The following is a 24,974-nucleotide window of genomic DNA, read 5'->3' as shown; positions in this document are numbered from 1 at the left end:
AAAGACCAAGTGCATGACATAGGAGAAATGTTAATATGACACAAAAACCTAAAATGAGGCAATGCGCAAATGTTAAAGTATGACTCCGCAAGCGTTGACCATTTTTAGGTGTCTACACTATCATCAATGCATCCTGCCCAATCAACATCAGTGTATGCTTCCAAGATAAAATCTCCGTGTTTAGGATACCACAAACAATATCTGAGAATTCCTTGTAGATACCTAGAGGACACCATAAACCATTTCTGAAATAAACAACAACAAGGTTGAAGAAATAACTTGTAGGTTACTCTAGAGGATTGCATAAGGAAGAGTGCAAGAAATTAGCTTGTGAAGAGGAGAGGAATATAAGAAGAGAAAAAGAGTTTTGAAGGTGTGTTGCAAGTGTTCAAGGCAGCCATGAGAGTTGCAAGATGAAGAAAAAAATTATATTTTAAAATAATATTGAAGACATGAAGGTGTGAAGAGAAGAGGATGAAGACTTGTAGGCAGGATGTGCCTAAAAACATTGAAATGTTTTTAAATTTTGTTTAAGATTGAAATCTTCAATGAATGTCATTGTTCTTGAGATATTTTTTTATATGAATGTGGAAATGGAAGTTTCAATCATGATATATTTCAGATTTTATTTTAACAAAGTGAATTGGATGATATGTCAATGCCGCAAGATTGGGTAGTTTGATAAGACCCCCTAGCCTTGCCTGCATGAAATGGTATCAAAGCTAAAGATCTAGATTGTGTATATAGATTTCTGAATATGAGGCAATCTACATCAAGACCTTGGGTTTGATGAAATGTGTATGAGGGCATGATGGTTGTCCTCCAACAAGGATTGAAACTAGGTAGAAGGTGCACATAGTTCCTCCACTAAGAGAAAGTGGGTAGAGGAAGTGAGAGGTGTGTCTTCTAAAAGTCTTTGATGGGTAGAGAATAGAATGTGATTTTTGTTACATGTTGGAAATTATACACGAAGATAAAAAAGAGGAAGAATTTGGGGTTAGTTTTAGCTTATCCCTTGGGAATTTTAGTCCTTATCAAGAGAGAAAGAATGTACATGGCTAGAATGAATGACATGGGTATGATGAGAGGCTTGAGGGAGACCAGAGTAGCAATGAAAAAAGTAGAGAAGAAGAAAGGGTATGAAGGAGTCCTATTATTTTTATAACAAATATATGTATTTGAAAATGATGTTGTGTATGTAATTGAAGAGGAAAAGGGAAATATTGCAACTGTATGCCTAAACGATGACACAAAGGAAAAGAGCAAAAGTGATTTTGAAAAGGTTGAGGATGAGAAAGAGGAGAGTGCAATAGTAGATGAGAGTCATTTGGAGGACATGAAGGTATATGAAAGTGCAACTAAGAGAGATGAATATGTTGTAGTAGTGAAAGAGAAAGAGGTAATAAATAACATTTTTTATTTTTATGTTGAAGAAGAGAATGGATTTTATGAAGATGAAAATATTTTAGTATGTAGTTAGAAAGAGGATATTATGACAACAATGGAGGAAGAGATAAAACCATACTTTCTTAAATTTATGAAAGATGATTTTTATGTCAGAGAAGCATGATGTAGTGGATGTAGACAAGGAAAAGAAAGTTAATGTAGAGATGGATTTTTTTAGTACTGATCTATATGTAGAGAAACAAATGTATGGTCTTGCAAGGAATAATGCAAAAAAATGTTGGTGGAGTTGGTTAGAATATGGTTGGTTGGATCTCATGAGAGAAGAGATGAGTGCTCGAGTTGCAATTGGGAGAGGAGTGAAAAGTACATATGGTGGAGAAGGATGGTGAAGGTAGACTTTGGAAGAGGTGAATGAATTGTTTTTTGTTAGACAATTCAAATAACCGGAAGACAATTGAGAGGGGGGGAGGTTGAATCAGTTGTCACAGAGTACTAGAACCTTAAGAAATTAAAACTTTAATACCGGAACCCAAAACATTAATACCGGAATGATTAAACCAAATACTGGAATAGCAGTTAAACCAATTAAGCATAAACAATAATCATAGAATAAATATCATCCACATGACACCAAGATTTGTACGTGGAAAAATCAGTAAAGGGAAAAACCACGGTGGGAAGCCTACCCATAGTCAGATAATACTTCTGCAGTAAGTATGTGAATTATAATTGAGGGGCTTGCACTTGTAGGAAGGCCAACAACCTAGAGCACACTTCTCATCACAAAAGGAGTCTCACTGACTACATAGAAATCCAGACTAAAATCCGAAGAAGAGGTTGAATTGCAAAGATAGCATCTCTGATGCCTGAGTACAGTTCTGATTAAGCTCAATACTGAAGGACTAAATCCTCTTACATAAACCCAATTCAATCTCCAATGATCGACCAAATCCTCTGCCTGAATGATATTACATTATTCACACATTACATATCCATATCCCATTCCCATTATGATCTACAATGAGATCTCACATCTATATATACAAACCCTCGACTATAAACAATCAGGTTAGCCACTAGACAATAAACCAAATACATAATTAAAAAACATGTTAGCCTTAGACCAAACAAATAATATCCAACACATAAGACATCCCAGAAACATATCGAGAGGTGCAATCCACGCGTTACATTAAAACGGTCCATAATCTAGACCAACCAGGACCCGATTAGGTCCACACACTAAAGAAATAATCTCCATCCACCAAGTCTCGATCATGATCACTAACAACATCCTAAAAATCCACCAGATGCTGTACCAACACCACTTATGTATATCATCAAAGATCTTCATCAAAAGCTCTGCCAATGAAACCCTCGCCGGAACTGCAAGCCAAGCTTCCAAGCAAACATGATAGCATCCGATCACCAGACCAAAACCATTTGACTGAATATGAACATGAGTATCATGAATAAACCAATTCCATAACTAAATCATACCGGATCATGCCAGATCCAAACCAACCAAAAACTACTCAACCTACCAAGACCATAAAAGTGCCGGTAAAGTATCCAAATAGCTAGTGTTGACATCAATGACAAAACATCAATGCAACATATAATCAATTCCTGCAAATGGCCAACAGTTTTATGATTCTAATGTAATGATGGAGTTTTCTACAAGTTTTTAACAACTTGAAAGGATAGTTATAATATCCAAATATATTTTGTGAGCCCATGCTCACAAATTTATTACTAATGTGTTTGATGCAGGAGCATCCGGGTTCACAAGCAATCCTACACCACCAAAAAAAAATAATTTATTTTTTATATTCGAGATTTTCATTCTTTAGTGTAGGTTAGAGCTTCAAGAGCATATTTTAGAGTGTTGAAGGATAACAAATTACTTTTATCAAGACTTGGATTTCATTTCAAAAATCATAGGCAAATATGGTGTTTAATGTGATTTTACAAGTATTATATTGCATAATTTCAAGGTTTCAAAGGTTGAAGGGGCTAATTGGCATATTTTAAATTAAAAATAAATTAATTTGGATGATTAAGGAAGTTTTAATTAGGAAAGTTTTCATTGACATTCCATTCTTGTTTCATTCTTTCATTTTAGGTGCCTTAAATGGAGGAAACAAATAGATATTTTTGAGAGAATAATTAAAAACTCTTTAATTTCCCAAAGAGAACAACGAGGTTCACTTTTAAAAGGAATTTACAATAGAAGGTTTTTAGATATATTTTAAAAATATTGGGTGCCATATTTGGGAATATTTAATGAGGAATTTCAAGCAAATACAAAGGAAATTAAAAAGACAATTGGAGAAAAATGAAATATTAGATTTGGGTGCCTCATAAGGGTTATAATCTCTATTAAATTCAGCCTTCAATGGTTCTTAGAGGGAGAAATAAATAACACCAAGGATGGAAAAAGAACTTGTAGGTTGCTCCAGAGGATTGCATAAGGAAGAGTGGAAGAAGTCAACTTGTGAAGAGGAGAGGAATGGAAGAAGAGAATAAAGAGTTTTTGAGGTGTGTTGCAGGAGTTGAAGGCAACAATGAGAGATGCAAGATGAAGAATAAAATCAGGTTTTAAAAGAATAGTGAAGCCATGAAGGTGTGAAGAGAAGAGGATGAAGACTTGTAGGTAGGATGTGCCTAAGAACATTGTAATATTTCTGAATTTTGTTCCTTATTGAAATATTCAATTAATGTAATTGTTCTTGAGATATTATTTTATATGAGTGTACAAATGGGAGTTTCAATTATGGTATGTTTCAAAATTTACTTCCATAAAGTGAATTCGATGATATGTTAATGCTGCAAGATTGGGTAGTTTGATAAGACCCTTCAGTATTTCCTGCATCACTTTTGATTCAAGCACTCAATTAAGCTTATTTTTTTATATTGTGGTGCTTGGAGTTATCGAAATGATTGAAATTCAATTTATCGAGAATTTATCTAATTTTTGGAGCCTCAAAACCCAATTTTAAGAATTGTAAAAACTATTTATTTTAATTTTGCCTCAGATAGACATAATATTGGATGAAATTCACCCACAATATACAAAATTTATTTTCAAAGCTATGGAAAGAAATTCAAGTCCATACATGCTCATATGTAAAATTACTAAAAGTAGAGACTCTACTCAATTTAGTCCTTTTTGAAAACTTGAAAGTTCTAAACAACTCTTTAAGACTTATTAAAGAAAATAAGCTTCATGGTTATTCATCAAACCAAAATAAATCAAAATCAAATATTTTACACCCATATTCAATGTAAAATAGAACTTCTAGTAGAAAAGGTATATCTAAAACTCTTTAAGACTTATGTAAAATAGAACTTCTAGTAGGTATAGATATATCTCCCATATTCAATGTTGTTACTTTGTATAATTATTACGAAGGCGAAACAAATGCATGAGGAGATACATATTTAGATTTTCAATATGCACAAGAACAAATACATTAATTACTTGAGAAGAAAATTGAAGACGAGAAATTAAAAAAAAAAAAGGGGAAACGAGTATATGGAATATTTGGATTGTTGGAGTGCAAAATTTTATCAAATCATGTATTTTCCAAAAGTCCTAACAAAGGGAAGGTTGAAGAGTTCAAAACATCGATGATTTGTCAAAGTGTGTTCTTTTTAGTCATTATTTTGGTTTTTAAATTATTAAAATCGCCAAAGCTATTATGTTAGTAATTATTTTAGTTTTTAATGATTTTGAAAATTGTTATTTGGTGATATTGACTAGCAATGTTTTATTCTATAAAAGTTGACAACTGAATTGAAGTTTAAAGGAAAATTGTTGTGTTTGATGGGGTCAATTCTTTTGGGAGAAATATTTTAGATAAGAATTTTTGTAAATAAATAATATTGAGATATTATTTTGTACTTTTGATGATTGAGTGCTATCAAATAATCAAATAATTTAAATATATTGAGATTGTAGAACTTGTATTACCATAAATTTTGTGTTGTGGCTTCCAGTATTGATCATTTGATAAGATTTAGCATTCTAGTCTATATTAAGCCATTTTAGTCATTTTTGAATAGAATAAAGAAACATATTTCTCCCTTCAAACTAAATTAATCTTAAAGTAGTAAAGAAAGAATCATTTGGTTAGAAAAAAAGAACATTTAAACTAAAATAAAAATTCTCACTTTTACAATTAGTATGCAAAGTAACATATTTTTGCTTAAAAGATAGTAATGCATAATAATTTTAATATGGACCCTAAAACAACAAGTTTTTTTTTTAACATAAAAAAATTGTCATTTCAAAATGTCTTTGATTAATTGATATTTGACAATAACTATGTTGAAATGTAATATAAAATTGTATTTGTTTCATATCTTAAAAAATATAGATTTGTCAATCGATTCTCCTTTTTATAGTTTCTTTTTGATTAGGTGAAACCCTTATGTACTTTTTCTAAATTCTCCAATTATAAATTGTAAGGCTTTGAGCATGTCTTTGTCTTTTAGTGCAGTCTACCAAAGAATGCTCATAGTTCATTTATTTGTTGGGATCTCCGAAACTTTTCACGTTTTAGGATATATTTCATTATTATTCTATTTATTGTAACAATATTTATTTGTTTAATTTTTTACTATAATTGCTATAATAACATACTATGTGTAGTATTACTATCTTTGGTGCATGAGGTCATAACTATTATTTGGTAAATATTTGATATATATTTTTCATTATATATATAGTGTATCAAAATTAATATTTTTTATATGTCAACAAAGAGTTGACATATATAAATTCCATTTAAAAAAAACAAGTGCATTCAAGAATCTTATGACTCATTGGTTTTAAATAATTTTATCTATTTCAATTAAAACAATTTTTTTTTTCTTCCAATTTGCGAGCCTATAGTGGGAAGCAACCTTTGTTGAATCATCAATCACAACTATCATCAAAGGAGAACTCTGCGGATACTTCAGGTGACACTCGTAATCCTTTGATTCCTAACCCTAGCTTGGAGGTTGGTGGGACGCATAATGTGTGGCTTCTTGTTCCCTTGATTGATGCAAGTGCTAATCCTTTGGATAAGAAGGCTCACGATCTTCATTCTCTTGCAATTATTATTCAGATTTGGAGTGATAATAATAATCTTTCAAAATTGCATTGCAAGATCCATAAGCAGTTGTATGGCACCTTATATTTTCAAGTTTTGTTTGCTGGTTCTTTTATTGTTGTCTTTGATTCAGAGGAAGCTAGGAATAAGGCTTTGGAGGTTCCTTTCTTTTGGTTGGGTAAAAATTTAATCTTTGTTGAAGCTTGGAAACCCTTTTTGTGCCCTCTTGGATATCTTCCAAGTAGATACCGACTTGGTTTAAGCTGCCTAAATTGCCTTTTGAATTTGCGGATCTTGATATTTTATAGAAAATAGGGGATTCTTGTGGCAATTTTATTATTATCATATTCGGTGTTTGAGGATGGTATGTTCCTTGTTACAATCTATGTTTTGGTCAATTCGAATACTAATCTTCCTCGGACCTACAATATTAGGTCTGCTGCTAGTATTCGGTGCCAAGATATTGTTAAGGATTTTGATTGGTTTGGCAAATCTTCTGTTGTTATGGATTCTGCTTTGTTTTTAAATCTTAAAGGGTCTCTTTTGATAAGTTCATTTCTAAAGATAAGGAATCTTCTCTTGGTAGCATGGATAAAAGTTTTGTTAATTTGGAAACTCTTTCTTGGCTTTATATGAAAAGTATATTAAAGGGAGCTAATATCCCCACATCTGTTCAACCATACCTTGTGCCTCCGCCGCCTCCTCCATGTGTGGATGTCCCATTTGGGGCTAGGAATAGTTTGGGTCGGGGCAACAATTTTGGTCCAAAAAATCCTCTATTTGTCCAAGATGATAAAGAACCACCCTCACAAGCTAATGTTTTTTTATAATATGATTTTGGCAAATCTAACTGTGTGAAAGACATTTCTGGTTCAATACCTAATTGCAATAAATCTTTGGATAATCCTTTGATTGCCCTAGATGAACATCTCATTACTTAGGTTCAGAATCTAGTTTACAAGAATAATATTACCCTCGATTTTGATACAACAGATAAAGTGATTACTTCTATTGATAATAATCTGGTTAATTTGAACAAGGACTTGTCTTTACTTCCTACTGGTAATCCCTTTGATGTGCTCTATCCAGATAAGGAGGTTGATAAGGTGAATTTTCCCCTTGTCTCTGAGCCTCCTTTGGCTTGCCTTTGATTCAGTCTCCTCTCTCTTTAGGATCTCCGTTTACTTCCCCTTTGAGGAGGGGTAGGAAACCAAAACATGTTAAGACCCAATAGGAAATTGATGCTGGAATTCAAACAACTCTTATTTTTTCTCCAAATTCTTCCAAGAAGAAGAAAAAAAAGAAGCCATTTAGTCCACCTGTTACTCGATCTTTGGCTTCTAAGAGGAATCTTCAAAGTGACTTTAATGAGGGAAATATCTCTCAGATTAATGATTGTGTGAAGAGGGGAGCTTCGTCCTCCCCTCGAGGACAATGAGGATCATTTCATGGAATGTTAGGGGCTTAAATGCCCCTAACAAAAGGCGCTTGATTAAATCCCAATTGGATTTAATGAAGTGTGATATTTTGATGGTGCAAGAAACCAAATTAAATCTGTCTTCTGCTGAGTCCTTGTTCTCCTCTTGGAAATTATGGAAATTTTGTGTCTCTCCCTTTGAGGGGGCTTCGGGAGGGCTTACCTTCCTTTGGAATGATTTTAGTGTAGACCTTTCTTTGGTTGCTTCCTCTTCAAACTAGATGTTAGGTTTGGTTAAAAGCAAATTTTCCAGTGCTATATTTTGGCTTTTCAATGTCTATGGACCTATAAGTATTGTTGAGAAGAAGAAGCTTTGGGAGAGGTTGTCTGTGATTGCATCTCTGCTTAAGAATAGTGTATACACCTAAAAATGGTCTGAAGATAGTTAATTAAATACACAATTATTTGATTAATTCCCCTTCCCAATTAATTGAATTCACAAGCAATTTAATTAATTTCTCTATTCATCTACTAGTAAATAAATCTACATGATTTATTTATATAATTCATTTCATATCCCCCTTTGATTAATTAATGTCCCCCCATATAAATCAATTCTTCTAATCCCTAATTAAGATTAACAAACTCAACTTTGTTGAGATTAATTATCATTTTCAATTATTTGAATTTCTCAATTCAAATGAGCACATGGCTCCTAACTTTTAACCACCTAACCTAACCCATTCCACCTAATCTTGGGTTTAACTAACCCTATCATATCTTGCACATCCTAAACTCCTTATCCTAACCTCCTATGGTGTGGATATTCTTCCCTTGAGACACATGACACTTTTGCCACATGTCTCCCCCCTTGGACACTTGCCCTCTCATGAGCAAGGCTCCTCGACACTTGTCACCATAGAGATGACAAGTGTCCCTTCCTCCAACCTCTTCTCCAACTTCCTCAATCTTAACCCTTGATATCTTCAGATCAGATCTGGATCATCGATTCCTGCCACCTCAACTTTGGCCTTGGGATTCCTATTGTCATGCTTTGTGAAGTGTACCTATTCCTACAACCACAATGCACTCAATAAATCATTACAAGCAATGGTTAGTAAATTGAAACAATGAAAGACAAACTATAGCTAATCGACTTATTGCCTCCTAGTAAATGCGAGTATGAATTTTGCTCTCAGATCTTATTATGCAAATTCCAGTGACTTGACTACACTTAGATGGAGGATTTGAATGAAGAAAATGCATGATCTAGCAAAGAATAGCATGATTAAGCTACATGATTTCATGATAATTCTAGAAAATAAGCTAGAATGAAGATGCAATTAAGCTAGGATTTGAACATGATAATAATGCTTGAAATGATAAGCTATAAACTAGATGCCTATAGTAATAATGCTTGAATGCAAATGATATGCAAAAATCATATGAAATTGGGACCCTTTGAGCTCCAAAATGAGGTCTATTTATAGGATTTCCCAAGGCTAGGGGTGAGGTGGCAAGAATCAATGGTCAAGATTGATCTGAAGATATCAATGGTTAAATGGGAGGAGGATGGCAAAGGGGGTTGAATTAAAGGGAACATCTGTCATCTCTATGGTGACAAGTGTCAAGAGGATTCTAGAAGAGTTTAGATGAAAGGGAACACTTAGTGACAAGTGTCACAAGGTTCTAGAAGATGTTGGATAAAAGGGGACATGGTGGTAGGTAGAATGGGTTAAGTTTAGGAATGGTTAGGTTTAGGAGTGGTAGAAGTTAGGAGAATTTGAATTTAAAAATCCAAATAATAGGAAAAGGCTAATTAATCTCAACAACTCATGAATTGATTTTTTTTAATTAATTATGGGGTTTAGAAGAAATGAATTTGGATGGAGGGAATTAATTAATTTGAATTAATTAATCAAAGGGGTGAAATGAACCTATTATAAAAATCCTTAGATTTATTAATAAGTAGATGGAAGGGGAAATTTAATCAAATTGCTTAGTGAATTCAATTAAATTGGGAAGGGAGATTAATTAAATAATTGTTTATTTAATTAATTATCTTCAGACCATTTTTAGGTGTATACATTTTGCCCCTCTTTGAAGCGAGGTGTGATGACGCGTTGATTCAAAGAATAATCTCATTTTAATGCTGATATTCGTTTGATAGGATACCCCAGCTCTTTATTGCTAAATTCTGGTACGATGATGCCCCCTCAGGAGATGAATTGAGATAATTGATCTTTGGAGTTTTGCGAAATTGATATCCCGATAGATTTGATTTGATTTCTGCAACCGTGGTTTGATGAAAGTGTGAGTTCTTTGATTAGCTTGATTGCTTAGATTGGTAAGATTGAAAAATCTTGATTGATTAGATTCAGTCTGGTTTCAGGAAGGATTCATCCTGTATAAGACAACGATGATCAAAGCGTCTAGTTTTAGGAAGGATTCATCCTGTATAAGACATGATCAGAATATCTGGTTTCAGGAAGGATACATCCTGTATAAGACATGAATTAGAATCAGATCATCTGGTTTCAGGAAGGATTCATCCTATATAAGACATGATCAGAATCGATTAGGTTTGATTGATTGATTTGATTTGATAAGGTTGATTATATAAAGAACTGACATTTTGTTGATATCAAGTTGTAGAAATATTTGGATATGCTGATTGTTGCTTCTATTGAGAGAGATAACATAAGATTTGATAATATCATGAGAGAGATACGAGTCATTATTCTGATTGCGTATACACTTGTGATGATACTTTGATGATTCCTGCAATGATTTAACCTTGGATAAAAGGAGCTTGTGGGATCCCATGCAAGAATGAAATGCAAGCTAGAATGCAAATGAAATGCAAACTATGACTGAACCAATCACTGGATTATTTTGTGCTTTTGTCATCATTGAGCTTTTGAAATATGGGAAGTGAGTGCAAACATTAATGGTATAATTAAACCATGATGACTTGAGCACTTCTTTCCTGGATTTTGATATAGCAAGTTAACACAAGCATCGAGGTATAATTGAATTGCGATGACCTGAGTGTTGTTTGCATAAAACAAGCAATATTAATCATTTTAATACGCAAATTGGAAATATCTTCAATGATATTCTAATGATCATGTCTCGAGACAAATTTGCACATATTAATGATTAATTTTCAGACAACAGACAAGAAAAATATCATGTTTTTTCCTTGTTCCTCTAGTCAAAGACATCCTAGAGTCACTCAGAAATCATGATAGCGAAAATCAATATAAAAAAGTTGAATCAATCATGTTAAAATCATTATCCAAAAGATATTATTCACTGAAAAGTGTGTGATGTGATTTGATTGATTTCGTGATAGCTTGATAGTTGATAGTTTGATCTTGGGTTCAACATTAGATGTGTCTCAGTTTTTGCTTGATAAGAGTTGTCTAACTATTTGGTTAAGCTCAAAATGATCAAGAGTTTTGCCACCAGCTAGGTGTAGGATTTTGCCCCAAGCCTAGAAACAAAGTTGTTATGATATATCCAATGATCCAAACCATGGTAAGAAGCCACTTGGGATGCTTGCGTATGTACAAAGGATTTATGATGATCTGCGCTGATGGAAGATGAATGCAAGCGGGAAAAAAATGCATGAACTAATAGATGGAAGAGCCAACCGACAGATAGCGCCTGTTTGCCAGGTTTTCACCATCTGTTTTTATTGCACTTTTTCTGATATTTGATTTTTTTTTTCTTTTTTTCTTTTTCACTTTTTAGGATTTTTCTGCTTTTTCACTGTTTTTGTTTTTTTTTCTTCTGATTTTTCACTATTTTTGATTTTTTCTAATTTTTCACTTTTTTTGATTTTTTTTTCTTATTTTTTTACTGTTTTTGATTTTTCTGATTGTTTAGACATAGAATTTCTTCAGGTGCATGCTATTGATAGGTTCCTCTAGCCGATCTCCATCTTGTATTGATAGCTGATATGCTCCTGACCCAAATACTGCTGTGACCACAAATGGACCTAACCAGTTTGGTTCAAACTTTCCTTTCTTTTCTCGATCTGCCTGGTTGTGTGGATTTTCTTTTAGCACTAGTTCTCCCACTTGAAATACTCTTGGTTTAACCTTATGAATATAACTCCTGCACATTCTTTTCTGATATACCTTTAGATGATCAAAGGCATGTTGTCTTCATTCCTGGATTAGTTCTAACTCTTGCAGTCTAGATACTCGTTGTTCTTCATCTGGGATGAGACCTTTTAGTGATACATGTAGAGAGGATATCTCTACTTCGATTGGCAATATGGCTTCTGATCCATATACAAGAGAGAAAGGTGTGGCACCTGTCGGTGTGCGGATACTGGTGTGGTAGGCCCATAGAGCAGGGTTCAATTGAATATGCCAATCTTTTCTAGCATCGTTCACTATCTTTTTGAGGATTTTCATAATAGTTTTGTTAGATACTTTTGCCTGCCCATTTCCCCATGGATAATATGGTGTGGAGAATCTGTGCTGGATTTTGAACTTCTCACATAGCTCTTTTACATCTTGATTCTTGAATAGTAGCCCATTATCAGTGATAATGGTCATTGGTATTCCATAGCGACAGATGATACAATTCAAGATAAGTGTAGCAATTTGTTTTCCTATGATATTGATGAGAGGTACCACCTCAATCCATTTTGTAAAATATTCTGTAGCTACAAGGATAAATTTGTGACCATTAGATGAAGAAAGATTTATCTTTCCTACTAGATCAAGTCCCCATTGACAAAAAGGCCAAGATGTTGCTAAAGCATGTAGTTCTTATGCTGGTGCATGGATCAAATTCCCATGGATTTGACATTGTTTGCATGCTCTTGCTATTTTAAAAGAATCTCGTTCCATAGTCGACCAATAGTAGCCCAAGCGTATGAGTTTTTTCGAAAGGGTAAGACCACTTGAATGAGTGCCACAAATGCCATTATGGACTTCATGTAAAGCCTTCTCAGATTCTTCTTGTTTGAGACATCGTAAGAGAGTACCATCTAGACCTCATTTAAATAGAGGATTGACGAGTAAAGTTTCTCTTTTGGTTTTTTGATAAGTCAGGAGGTAAGATATTATCTTTCAGGTATGTGTAAGTTTGGCCATAGTGGGAGGAATCGTGTCCAATAAATTGACAGATGGTTTGGGAATCAGGACAATTAAAGGCGGGATGAAACAACTCTTCAACCAGAAATTCATAACGCTCTTGATTTTCCTGTGTCTGCAATAGAGAAGCAAGTGTAGCCATGGCGTCTGCTACTTTGTTGTCATTTCTTGGGATTCGTTCAAAGTTATTTCTACAAAGTACTTCTTGATATCATCCACTATATTTTTATAAGGCATTAGTTTGTCATCTTTTGTTTGATAGTCATCATTGATTTGATTAATGACAAGCCGAGAGTCTCCAAAGACCTGAAGTTGTTTAATGTTCCATTCTACAGCCATTTTGATACCTGTAACTAATGCTTCATACTTTGCTATTGTTTGTACGCAGAAAGCTTAATTTGTATGCTTTCAGGTTTGTATGCCCTTGTGGTGTGATGAAAATAATTCCTACTCCTGATCCATGTTGTGTTCCTTTATTGATGCTTGCTACTGGACTAATATTCGGGTGATGTATTGTAAGATATGGATTGAACCCTAGAATGTCTGTATATGAACAGGTATAATTGACTTGCCATCTTTTGAATGGTTTCAAGTTTTTTTGTCTTGCTAGTTCTGATAGAGAGATTGCTGGATGTAGATTAGTTGTGTCAATGTTAACTGCCTTTACTGGTTTGATCAAGATTGATGACTTTTCTTGATAGTATTCAAGTAAATTGTCAAATCTCCCCTCTTCCGACACCTCGAGGAGGTTTTCACCGTTAGATGCATCCTTTAATTTTACTTTTTCTCAATCTAATGTTGCCGATGAATGGTTTTCAGCATTAGACCTGATGTTTTTTTTCTTTATGTTCATTTTTGCGACTAGGAGATTTGGCACCCACTTGACTCAAAGATACGTTAGTGGAATCCCTGGTGAAATTTGTTGTGGGTTTGATGTCATCAAGATATAAGGATATGACATGGTCATTAGGTAAGGTATCAATAGTAGTATGTCCTTCATTTTCCCAGTCCATAGGTTCAGGATAGCTTAAGGATGAAGGATCTTCAGGTTGAATAGTTTCAAAGATATTAGGGGTCATGATAGAGATGTCAGATCTTTCAGTATGTATTTCCATGTCTAGAATGATACTCTCATCAGAATGACCTCATATAAGAAAATCCTGATCGCCCTCGGTTAAGTCCATGTCAGTTGAATGTGATTCTGATTCAAGTGGGCTAGTTCATAACGTTTGTCTCGTATACGTGTGAACTACATCGACTACTATATCTTCTTCTTCATCCCTCTCAATTTGAAGTTGCTCTTGTTTGTTTTTCCATGATAGAAAATATTCTTCGGTCCCTTGATCTCTTAGCAGTATTTATTTTTCCATGTTTGACAAAATTGATGCAAACAATTGTTCCTTGGATTGTGTGCTTGAAGATGCCGCCTCTTTGTTATGTGAAACAATGACCTCTTGAGCTGTTTTCAGATTACTACAACACTGCAATGGATTTGAGACTACTGAGATAGTGGTTCCCTGCCCATTGTAAGTAAATTTTAAGCATTGATGACCTGTTGATGGTATAGCCTGTATATCCTGAATCCATGGTTTCCCCAAGAGTATATTGTATGGTATGTCCAAGTCTAAAACTTGGCATGCTGTATCTTTTTGCAAGGGTCCCACTCTGATAGGTAATATCACAATTACCTTGGAGTAATGTTCTTCTTCACCAGATGCTTTGATTTTTATCCTTTTCTGGGGATCAACTGCATCTTCTGAATATCCTAGAGCATGGACAAGACTCAAAGAGCAAATGTTCAAGCTAGCTCCACCATCTATCGGGACATGTTTAACAAGCATTCTATGAATGAGAACTTCAATTTTCAAGGAAGTGTTATGGGGATTTTTCAATGAATTAATGCTTAGATATGAAGGAGATGAGCTTTGAATAGGATCCTCTGAAATAGGCTTGACGGGTATATTGTTTGGTAAGGATGCTATGGAAGATTTTTGCAAGCTTTCAAGAGGTGTAGGAGTAGATGCCTTTGGAGAATCAATTTGCTTATGGATGGATGGATCATTGTTAGATATGGGTGCATGATTTTGATCTTCTTTAGCCAAATCCTTTAGGGATCTCTTTAAGAGGTGCATAAAAGAGCCACTTTTCTTTTGAGATGTATTTAAATCCTTGTGAGGTTTTAGCATAGTTGGATTTTGATTTTGAACTTGTTTGATTGCTCTGATATGTTGGTTTGTCATGTTTTCTTCTTGTGTTTTGCTTTGGTATGCCATGTTACTATGATCTTCAACTATTTTAAATGTTTTTGTTTCCGTTTAAGGGGTTTTGATTGTCTAAAAGTTGTTTTGGGTAAGTAATCAATTGTCAATTTCAAGGCAATAGAGTGATATGACACTAAAAGAGAATTCAAGTGTTTAAAAGTTTGCAAATTTTTTGATCTTCGGTTTTAGGAGTGCAATGATGATGATTTGATAAGAACCAAGTCCAGTAGGAATGATATATCCTACGATGTGGGACAAGGTTATCCTGACCAAACATTTCAGTTTTGTGATAAAGGATGATTGATCCTGATGAGAAACTAAGTTTGAGTGATTAGTGTATCAAAGAGGGTGATAATGCACTTTGAGATGTTTAGATTTTGAACTTGTTGAGGGTGAGCACTTGAAAATATTGAGGTGTATATATTCTAGAGTCTGATTTTGACGGATGATAACTTGACCAAGCAAACCAAGCAGACAATCTAAGCACGAATTGACAGATAATAGGTATTTATGCTTACTGCAAATTGATCAGGCAGAAATGATAAATCTGAAACAGGCATGCAGGACATAGCTCTGGATTGAAAAATGTAGTTTCATACGACATAAGATTCAACTTAGGACAACACAAGATACATAGTTATACGACAAAACATAATTTTTCATGTAAAAAGTAGAGGCTCGTACGACACACTTTTCTGAACCATACGACAAAACAATTGACTTGTACGACACAAGATAGTAGATAGTACGACAAATGATTTTATGCAAGTTAACTCGTCTGACAGAGATTATGACTCGTGCTACAGAGAATTAAAACTCGTTTGATAGGTTGCAGAGAATGGTAAAAAGTGTTTATTTTTTTGATTTTGATCTTTGAATTCTGATGATGTTTGGATGATGTTTTCTAGTTTTTAGGTGTCTGATTTTCTCATTTAGGGATGAATACACAACAAACACATGATGTGATAAATGACTCCAATCAAGCTAAACCCTAAGGAAGTTGGTTGAGAATGAAAACCTTTGCTTGCTGACTTAGGTACACACCCAATAGCTAATCAGAATACGGCCACTGAGTCTCACTCAATGAATTCTCAATGTCGTATTATCCGACTCCAGCTAATGGGGGCACGATATGGCAAGGGTCTTGGGAGAGTTACTATCTATCTTGCACAAATATTATCACCCTTTTGAAGGTGAATCAGGTAGCTTCTATTTTAACCGACACTAGTAAGGGATCCATTCAACGTGTTAGGGTATACACTCAATTAAGAGGTCTCCCTGTCTTGAAAACCAAGGTTTGATATACCCGAAGGTACGGAGAAGAGCTATTCCCGAGCACTGCCGTTGCTTTGATTTTCATCAAAAACACATTTATTTTATAGTGGGTTGGATTACTTAGCGTTAGCCATTCCCACTTAGGTTGTTCCCCTCTCACCGGCCTTAAGGGCTAAGAGTTAATAACTCCTCGAGAGGGCAGGCCTGCTAAAGAGATGCACTAATAAAAGTAAAAGGATGAGTCTAGCTTTTTGATCACCTAAGAAAGGTGAGAGCATACTCGCCTATCATCAAAGACATGAAATACATGGTTGTTCATTTTTAGCCCAAAATCAAGTGTGCCTAGAAATTTAAATGAATACACCAAGTTTAGTTGAATTCATAGGCAACCTACATTAAATCTGTTAGTAGTCATGATTGTGTTTTGAATTATGTCTTTGACAAGCGTATCTTCGTAAATCGTCCTATAGAAAAGAGTTAGGTTGCCAAAAATCTCACAGACATAATAAGATTAGCATCAGTGATCCGAACTATGAAATTTAAAAAAAAAACTATATGAAATTTTATCCTAACTTCAAATAGGCATAACTTTCTACTCGGGACTCGAAATTACAAGCCATTTAACTCATTGGAAAGGTCTCCAAGAGTTGTAGAGGAGATTTTGAAAGAACATGCCTAGAGCCACTTTCAAGGGCTAAAATGCCCAGAAGACCTTCAAAAATGCAAATTACCAACGTATAGACAAACTTGAAAATTCTAACTTGCAGTTTGTGGAAAAACACAGAGGCAGAGAGTCGTATGACACAGATTTATAGGTCCTATGATTTTTTTTTTGACTTCGTTCGAGTGCAGAGACAGACTCGTACGACATAGGATCATCCTAGTATGAGTAAAGAATTTTCAAGAAATAGACTCGTACGACACAACTTTAGTCCAAGTACGAATAAAGAATTTTCAACATAAAAGCTCGTATAATGCAGAATTATACCTAGTATGAGTTAGGATAAGGTGTCGTCCTAGGTTGAAAAGGAGTTCATACGATCTGAAAAAGCAACTCGTACGAATATCTGAACCAGAGCCGGACAGAGATGAAGTTTGCTGAAGATTAAGAGGCCAAAAATGATGATTTCTGCCCCACGGTGGGCGCCAAAATGTCATGCTCTATGAAGTGTACCTGTTCCTGCAACCACAATGCACTCAATAAATCATTACAAGCAATGGTTAGTAAATTGAAACAATGAAAGACAAAACTATAGCTAATCGACTTATTGCCTCCTAGTAAATGCGAGTATGAATTTTGCTCTCAGATCTTATTATGCAAATTCTAGTGACTTGACTACACTTAGATGGAGGATTTGAATGAAGAAAATGCATGATCTAGCAAAGAATAGCATGATTAAGCTATATGATTTCATGATAATTCTAGAAAATAAACTAGAATGAAGATGCAATTAAGCTAAGATTTGAACATGATAACAATGCTTGAAATGATAAGCTATAAACTAGATGCCTATAGTAATAATGCTTGAATGCAAATGATATGCAAAAATCATATGAAATTGGGACCCTTTGAGCTCCAAAATGAGGTCTATTTATAGGATTTCCCAAGGCTAGGGGTGAGGTGGCAAGAATCAATGGTCAAGATTGATCTGAAGATATCAATTGTTAAATTGGAGGAGGATGGAAAAGGGGGTTGAATTAAAGGGAACATCTGTCATCTCTATGGTGACAAGTGTCAAGAGGATTCTAGAAGAGTTTAGATGAAAGGGAACACTTCATGACAAGTGTCACAAAGTTCTAGAAGATGTTGGATGAAAGGGGACATGGTAGTAGGTAGAATGGGTTAAGTTTAGGAATGGTTAGGTTTCAGAGTGGTAGAAGTTAGGAGAATTTGAATTTAAAAATCCAAATAATAGGAAAAGGCTAATTAATCTCAACAACTCATGAATTGATTTGTTTTAATTAATTAAGGGATTTAGAAGAAATGAACTTGGATGGAGGGAATTAATTAATCAAAGGGGTGAAATGAACCTATTAAATAAATCTTTAGATTTATTAATAAGTAGATGGAAGGGGAAATTTAATCAAATTGCTTAGGGAATTCAATTAAATTGGAAAGGGAGATTAATTAAATAATTTCTTATTTAATTAATTATCTTCAGACCATTTTTAGGTGTATACACCTATAAATATCCCTCATTTTGGAGCAATAAGGATCCCTTGCATTCATATTTTCAGCATCATTACTATAGGCATTTTCATTTCAATTATCTAGTAATTAGCATTGTGGATTAATCATAGCATGTTAATTTAGTTTCTTATATCATGCATTTCATATCATTTGCATAATCAATCATGATCAAATAGCTACTCAACTCTTGAGTTGCCACTTTGGAGGTCATTGCTCCGCTGAGAGCCAATCAATCCAACACCTTCAAGGTCCTCAATAATAGAGGAAAATGGGACATTTCAAGGAAGGCTTATGGTTTGCATCTTTAATTTAGTTTTCAGTTAAGCTTTCCATTATGTTTTATTGTCTCATTATATGTGTATGTCTTTCTTATCTACCACATTTTTAGCATCACAAATAGATTCTTAATATTTGAGGGGGATTTCAATGCTATTTGAAGCCTTGAGGAGAAATCAGGGGGTATTATCCCAAATAAGCATATTATAGTTGATTTTTTTCATTTCATTAAGGATACGTGTCTGGTTGATTGGAAAATTCAGAATGGCCCTTTTACTTGGACTAACATAAGAAAGGACCTTTCTCAAATTATGGAGAGATTAGATCATTTTTTGGTATTTGAAAATTGCTTTAACACCAATTTGGAATTTTTTTCTTTAGTTCTTCCTTATATTGGATCGGGCCATTTTCCCATTTTGTTCTCTATCCTTGAAGATAGGGCTTGTTGGAGTTGAGAAAATACAACACCATAGGAGCCCAAATGATCTTTGCAAGTTGAAAAACTTGTTACAAGAAGAAGCGAGGAAGCAAATCACAAAAGAAAGAAATACATGGAAAAATGCTCAAAAAGAGAGAGCTCAATATTCACAAAATGTGTAATGTAAAAAACCATCTTCTTCATACAATGAAAAGAATGAACTCAACCTTTAATAGGTCAAAAAACCCTAAAAGGGAAAACCTAGGTTTGCACATAATAATTAATAAAAGAATTAATTATTATGCACCTAAATTTAGCTTAAGTGTTAGAGTATTCGGGTATTTACTTGATTAATTAAACAATATTTGTTTGATTATTTAAGTTCCCTTTATCATTTGATGGTACTCATATATATTATAGTCTTCTCTAGCTGGTCATGTTCTATTTCAGTGGAGGTTCTTCAGATCAACGGTTATTCTTCGACAGAGTTTGCAGGTTCTTCATGCTTCAGTGGTGTTCTTTTCCATCTCTTTTTGGAGTAGAGTTTTGTTCCCACATGGTTTTCTCTATTTCTCTAGTTCATAGAGATTTCATTATATTTGGGTACCTGATCAGGCCTTGTTGTCGGGACCCATCTTTCTTGCTTTCAATAGCTGTTCTAGGTTTTAGCTTCTCCCTAAGTCTAGCTTAAGGGGGGTTGGGTGTTAGAGTATTTGGGTATTTACTTGATTAATTAAACAATATTTGTTTAATTATTTAAGTTCCCTTTATCTCTTTTACACTTGAGCTAACTTTAGGTGCATAATAATTAATTCTTTTATTAATTATTATGTGCAAACCTAGGTTTTCCCTTTTTGTTTGTCTTGTTGGTTCTAATGCTTCCGTGGTTCGATTGATTAGCTCTTCAGACTTTGGTGTTTTCATGCCATCTGTATCTTTGATTTTAGTTTTTTGCCTTGTTTGCCTTCTAATTCGAGTAGTGTCATTTGATGGTACTCATACAGATTATAGTCTTCTCAGCCTGGCTTTGATACCATGTTGGAGTTGAGAAAATACAACACCACATGAGCCCAAATGATCTCTGCAAGCTGAAAAACTTGTTACAAGGAGAAGCAAGGAAGCAAATCACAGAAGAAAGAAATACACAAAAAATATGCTCAAAAAGAGAGCTCAATATTCACAAAAATGTGTAATGTAAAAAACCTTCTTCTTCATACAATGAAAAGAATGAACTCAACCTTTAATAGGTCAAGAAACCCTAAAAGGGAAAACCTAGGTTTGCACATAATGATTAATTAAAGAATTAATTATTATGCACCTAAAGTTAGCTTAAGTGTAAAAGAGATAAAGGGAACTTAAATAATTAAACAAATATTGTTTAATTAATCAAGTAAATATCCGAATACTCTAACACCCCCCCTTAAGCTAGACTTAGGGAGAAGCTAAAACCTAGAACAACTACTAAAAGCAAGAATATCAGTTACCCAAATACAATGAAATCTCTATGAACTGGAGAAATAGAGAAAACCACGTGGGAAAAAACTCTACTCCAAAAAGAGATGGAAAAGAACACCACTGAAGCATGAAGAACCTGCAAACTCTGTCGAAGAATAACTGCTGATCTGAAGAACCTCCACTGAAATAGAATATGACTAGGTAGAGAAGACTATAATCTGTATGAGTGCCCTCAAATGACACTACTTGAATCAGATGGCAAACAAGGAAAACACTAAACTTGAAGATACAGATGGCATGAGAAACCAAAGCCTGAAGAGCTGATCAATCGAACCATGGAAGCATTAGAACCAACAGGACAAACCTCCCCATAATGCTGAAGAGGGAGAGGGACAAGAACAGTGAAAAAAACAACCAAGAAGAACTGCATGATGAAGAACCAGGAACATCAAAGGTGCTGAGAAAAGTACAGGGTGTCATGGAAGGAATACTCACTTGACACACATCATGAGGTGAATGTCATGGAAGGAACACTCACTGGACAAAGGAAGATGGCAAACAACAGGCAAACATCAACCTCCTCATGGCACTTTATAAGTAGTGCATGTAAAATAAGGCACAAGAGATGCAAGATTCCAAGTAAACAATGCATGATGGCACTTTATCTCAGTGTGTTTGCATAAATACAATCTACAATTATAAAAATACTGGAAATAGAAACGAGAACCAAAATAGAGACATCCTACCCAGAGAAGAGATCCCAGGACTTGAAACAACCAAGATATCCACTAGAGTGCTGAAAAGCAAAAAAACTGAATAAAATATGCATGAAGCAGAATCTGGAAATAAAACTCATATGGATGGAAAGTACACAACACACTCTTTCCAAAAATATAAACTTTTTGAAAAACGGAGGTCGGATGCTCATTTTACGGCTCCCGGAGTGCAAAAACAAGACCTCACGTTGACTGGAAAAAAACACAGTCAAACAGAAAAATTGGAAAAAATACTAACACCGTGAGGTCCGGCTTGGAACCAAATTTCCGATGCCTATTCGTTTTTGAAAAAATGACTCCGTATGCCCAAGATATGACCAAAAAACCAAACCCCCCTTCAAAACAAGAGGAAGGGGTAGTCTAGTGGTTGTTCGGGCAGAGGTGGCTAGGGAGTGGCACTCCGGTGGCAGGCTGGTGGCTGGGCAGCGATGTCTGGGTGGTGACCGAGCTGAGCGATAGTTTCTGGCGCTGGCAAGCCGTGGTGGCTGGGCGGCGACGCGGGAGCTGGGCCGGGCGACGACTTAGGTGACCAGAGTGTCGGTTTTCGGTAGCAGGCCGAGTTGCTGGCGAGGAGCAGCAAGGATGGCTGGAGTAGTGGTGGGGCCGGGGACCAGCAAGCAGCGAGGAGTCAGGGACCAGCAGGCAGTGGTGGGGCTGCAGGGAGGCTGGAGCAACGACGGGGCCGGGGACCAGTAGGCGACGGGGAGCCAGGGACCAGGGAGGAGGCCGACGGCAGGGGCCGAGAAGTGGTCGATGAAGGTAGGCGGTGCCGCTGGGCCACCGAAGGTCGTAGAGAGGCCGACAGGGAGCCAGGCCGGTGGGGTCAGAGGGAGCTGCCAGCGGGGGCCGGGGAAAGCAGTCGGTGGGGGCTGGAATGGTGCCGACGACGGTTGTACGGGGCTTGTAGCATGGCAGGGGCCCCATGGTACCCTCCGTACCGTGGGAACCCCCCCCCCCCCCCAAGAGATCCCAAGACTTGAAATAACCAAGATATCCACCAGAGTGCTGAAAAGAAAAAAATTGAACAAAATATGCATGGAGCAGAATTTGGAAATAAAACTCATATGGATGGAAAGTACACAGCACACTCTTTCCAAAAATATAAACTTTTTGAAAAATGAAGGTCGGATGCTCATTCTACGGCTCCCGGAGTGCAAAAACAAGACCTCACGTTGACTAAAAAAAAACACAGTCAAACAGAAAAATTGGAAAATTACTAACACCGTGAGGTTCGGCTCGGAACCAGCTTTCTGATGCCTATTTGTTTTCGAAAAAACAAATCTGTATGCCCAAGATATGACCAAAAAACCAAACCCCCCTTCAAAACAAGAGGAAGGGGTAGTCTGGTGGCTGTTCGGGCAAAGGTGGCTAGGGAGTGGCACTCCGATGGTGGGCTGGTGGCTCCCCGGTGGTTGGGCGGTGGTGTTCGAGCGATAGTTTCCAGCGTTGACGGGCCGTGGTGGCTGGGCGGTGGCGCGGGAGCTGGGTCGGGCGACGACTTAGGTGACTGGAGTGGTGGTTTCCGGCGGTGGGCCGAGGTGCTGACGAGGAGTAGTAGGGATGGCTAGAGCAGTGGTGGGGTTGGGGACCAGCAGGCGGCGGGGAGTCGGGGACCAGCAGGCGGCGGTGGGGCTGCAGGGAGGCCAGAGCACGATGGGGCCGGGGACCAACAGGTGGCGGGGAGCCGGGGACCAGGGAGGAGGTCGACGGTGGGGGCTAGGAAGCGGTCGGTGAAGGTGGGTGGAGCCGCTAGGGTGCTAGAGGTCGCAGAGAGGCCGACAAGGGGCTAGGCTGGAGACTGGCGGCAGGGTTGGAGGGAGCTGCCAGCGGGGGTCGGGGAAAGCAGCCGACGGGGGCTGGAACGGTGCCGTCGGTGGCTGTACGGGGCCTGCAGCATGGCAGGGGCCCCATGGCACTCTGCGTACCATGGGAACCCCCGCCCCCCCTCCCCAATTTTAAAAAAAAAAAGCTTTGCACTGTTTTTTATTTATTTTTGATTTGTTTTTCTGAAGATTTTTGATAAAAAATCAAAATCCGGCCTGCATGCCGTAAAAAGGCAAAAAATATTTTTTTTCTCGAACTGCTGCCAGGGTTGTACACCCTGGATCTAGAGAAAAAATACTCCCAGAGGTTCAGGAACCAAAATAGGTCAAATTTTATATGACTATAGGGGTTTTTGGGTCTTCTGAGCACGATGGTGAGGTCCTTTAGGCCCAAAGTGCTCAGAAAAAAAGGCCTAACCCTTAGCACACAAAAAAATTATCTGAAACCCCAGATCTACTTCCAATGCAGAAAATCTCAAAACAAGAACAGATAGCTACAGATCTGACGCTCCGATACCATATTGGAGTTGAGAAAATACAACACCATAGGAGCCCAAATGATCTTTGCAAGCTGAAAAACCTGTTACAAGGAGAAGCAAGGAAGCAAATCACAGAAGAAAGAAATAAACAGAAAATATCCTAAAAAAGAGAGCTCAATATTCACAAAAATGTGTAATGTAAAAAACCTTCTTCTTCATACAATGAAAAGAATGAACTCAACCTTTAATAGGTCAAAAAACCCTAAAAGGGAAAACCTAGGTTTGCACATAATAATTAATAAAAGAATTAATTATTATGCACCTAAAGTTAGCTTAAGTGTAAAAGAGATAAAGAGAACTTAAATAATTAAACAAATATTGTTTAATTAATCAAGTAAATACCCGAATACTCTAACAGGGCTCCCCAGAAGCTCCCTTTTAAATTTGAACCTATGTGGTTTAGAGACACATCTTTTTTGTTCCTTTTATAAGATTGGTGGATGTCTGCTCCTTATGTGAAGGGATCTAGGATGTATCAGATTGTTAAGAAGCTTGTTTATCTTAAAGGAAGGATTAGAGAATAAATTTTCCTTCATTTTAAGAATATTTTTGGGGAGAAGGCTAGGATTCAAGGTAAAATTGAATATTTGAATGAGTTTGTTTTGAATAATGGCATGGATTCTATTTCCTTTAATAAACATAAATCCTTGAAAGCCCAACTTGAGGAGGTTTTAGCTCACGAAGAATCCTATTGGAGACAAAATTCTAGGGACTTGTAGCTGGCTAAAGGGGATAGGAATACTAATTTTTTTCATTCCTCTACTAAATTTAAGAGGCAATGCAATATAATAACTTTCATTCATGATTCTAATGACAACTGCCTGGTTGATGAAGGTTCAATTGCCTCTGAGGCTGTTAGGTTTTTTAAATCCTTGCTTACAACTGACAAAGTTGTTTTGGACAATAATTTTGTTATT

General features: G+C 36.1%; 1 protein-coding gene across 1 annotated transcript; it reads left to right on the top strand.

Moving 5' to 3' along the window:
* Positions 1-1,054: 1,054 nt before the first annotated feature.
* Positions 1,055-23,485, top strand: LOC131859081 (uncharacterized). The gene is made up of 5 exons (XM_059212609.1): positions 1,055-1,076; positions 1,209-1,342; positions 22,250-22,620; positions 23,068-23,233; positions 23,291-23,485. Exons 1-5 carry the CDS (start codon positions 1,055-1,057, stop codon positions 23,483-23,485), a joined length of 888 nt encoding a protein of 295 aa, XP_059068592.1.
* The last annotated feature ends 1,489 nt before the right edge of the window (positions 23,486-24,974 follow it).

Source organism: Cryptomeria japonica, chromosome 2, assembly GCF_030272615.1.
Source record: "Cryptomeria japonica chromosome 2, Sugi_1.0, whole genome shotgun sequence".
Lineage (NCBI taxonomy): Eukaryota > Viridiplantae > Streptophyta > Pinopsida > Cupressales > Cupressaceae > Cryptomeria > Cryptomeria japonica.
The sequence above is the reverse complement of the archived record's forward strand: the minus strand, read 5'-3'. Positions and strand labels throughout refer to the sequence as shown.

What these genes read in the sequence shown, in the direction of transcription:
- LOC131859081 (XM_059212609.1), top strand. Translation starts at nt 1,055, where the DNA reads ATGGCTAGAATGAATGACATGG. An exon ending in GGCTAGAATGAATGACATGG is followed by an intron (nt 1,077 to 1,208) that starts GTATGATGAGAG and finishes ATGTAATTGAAG; the next exon opens with AGGAAAAGGGAAATATTGCA. An exon ending in AGCATGGCAGGGGCCCCATG is followed by an intron (nt 22,621 to 23,067) that starts GTACCCTCCGTA and finishes AAAGGTGGCTAG; the next exon opens with GGAGTGGCACTCCGATGGTG.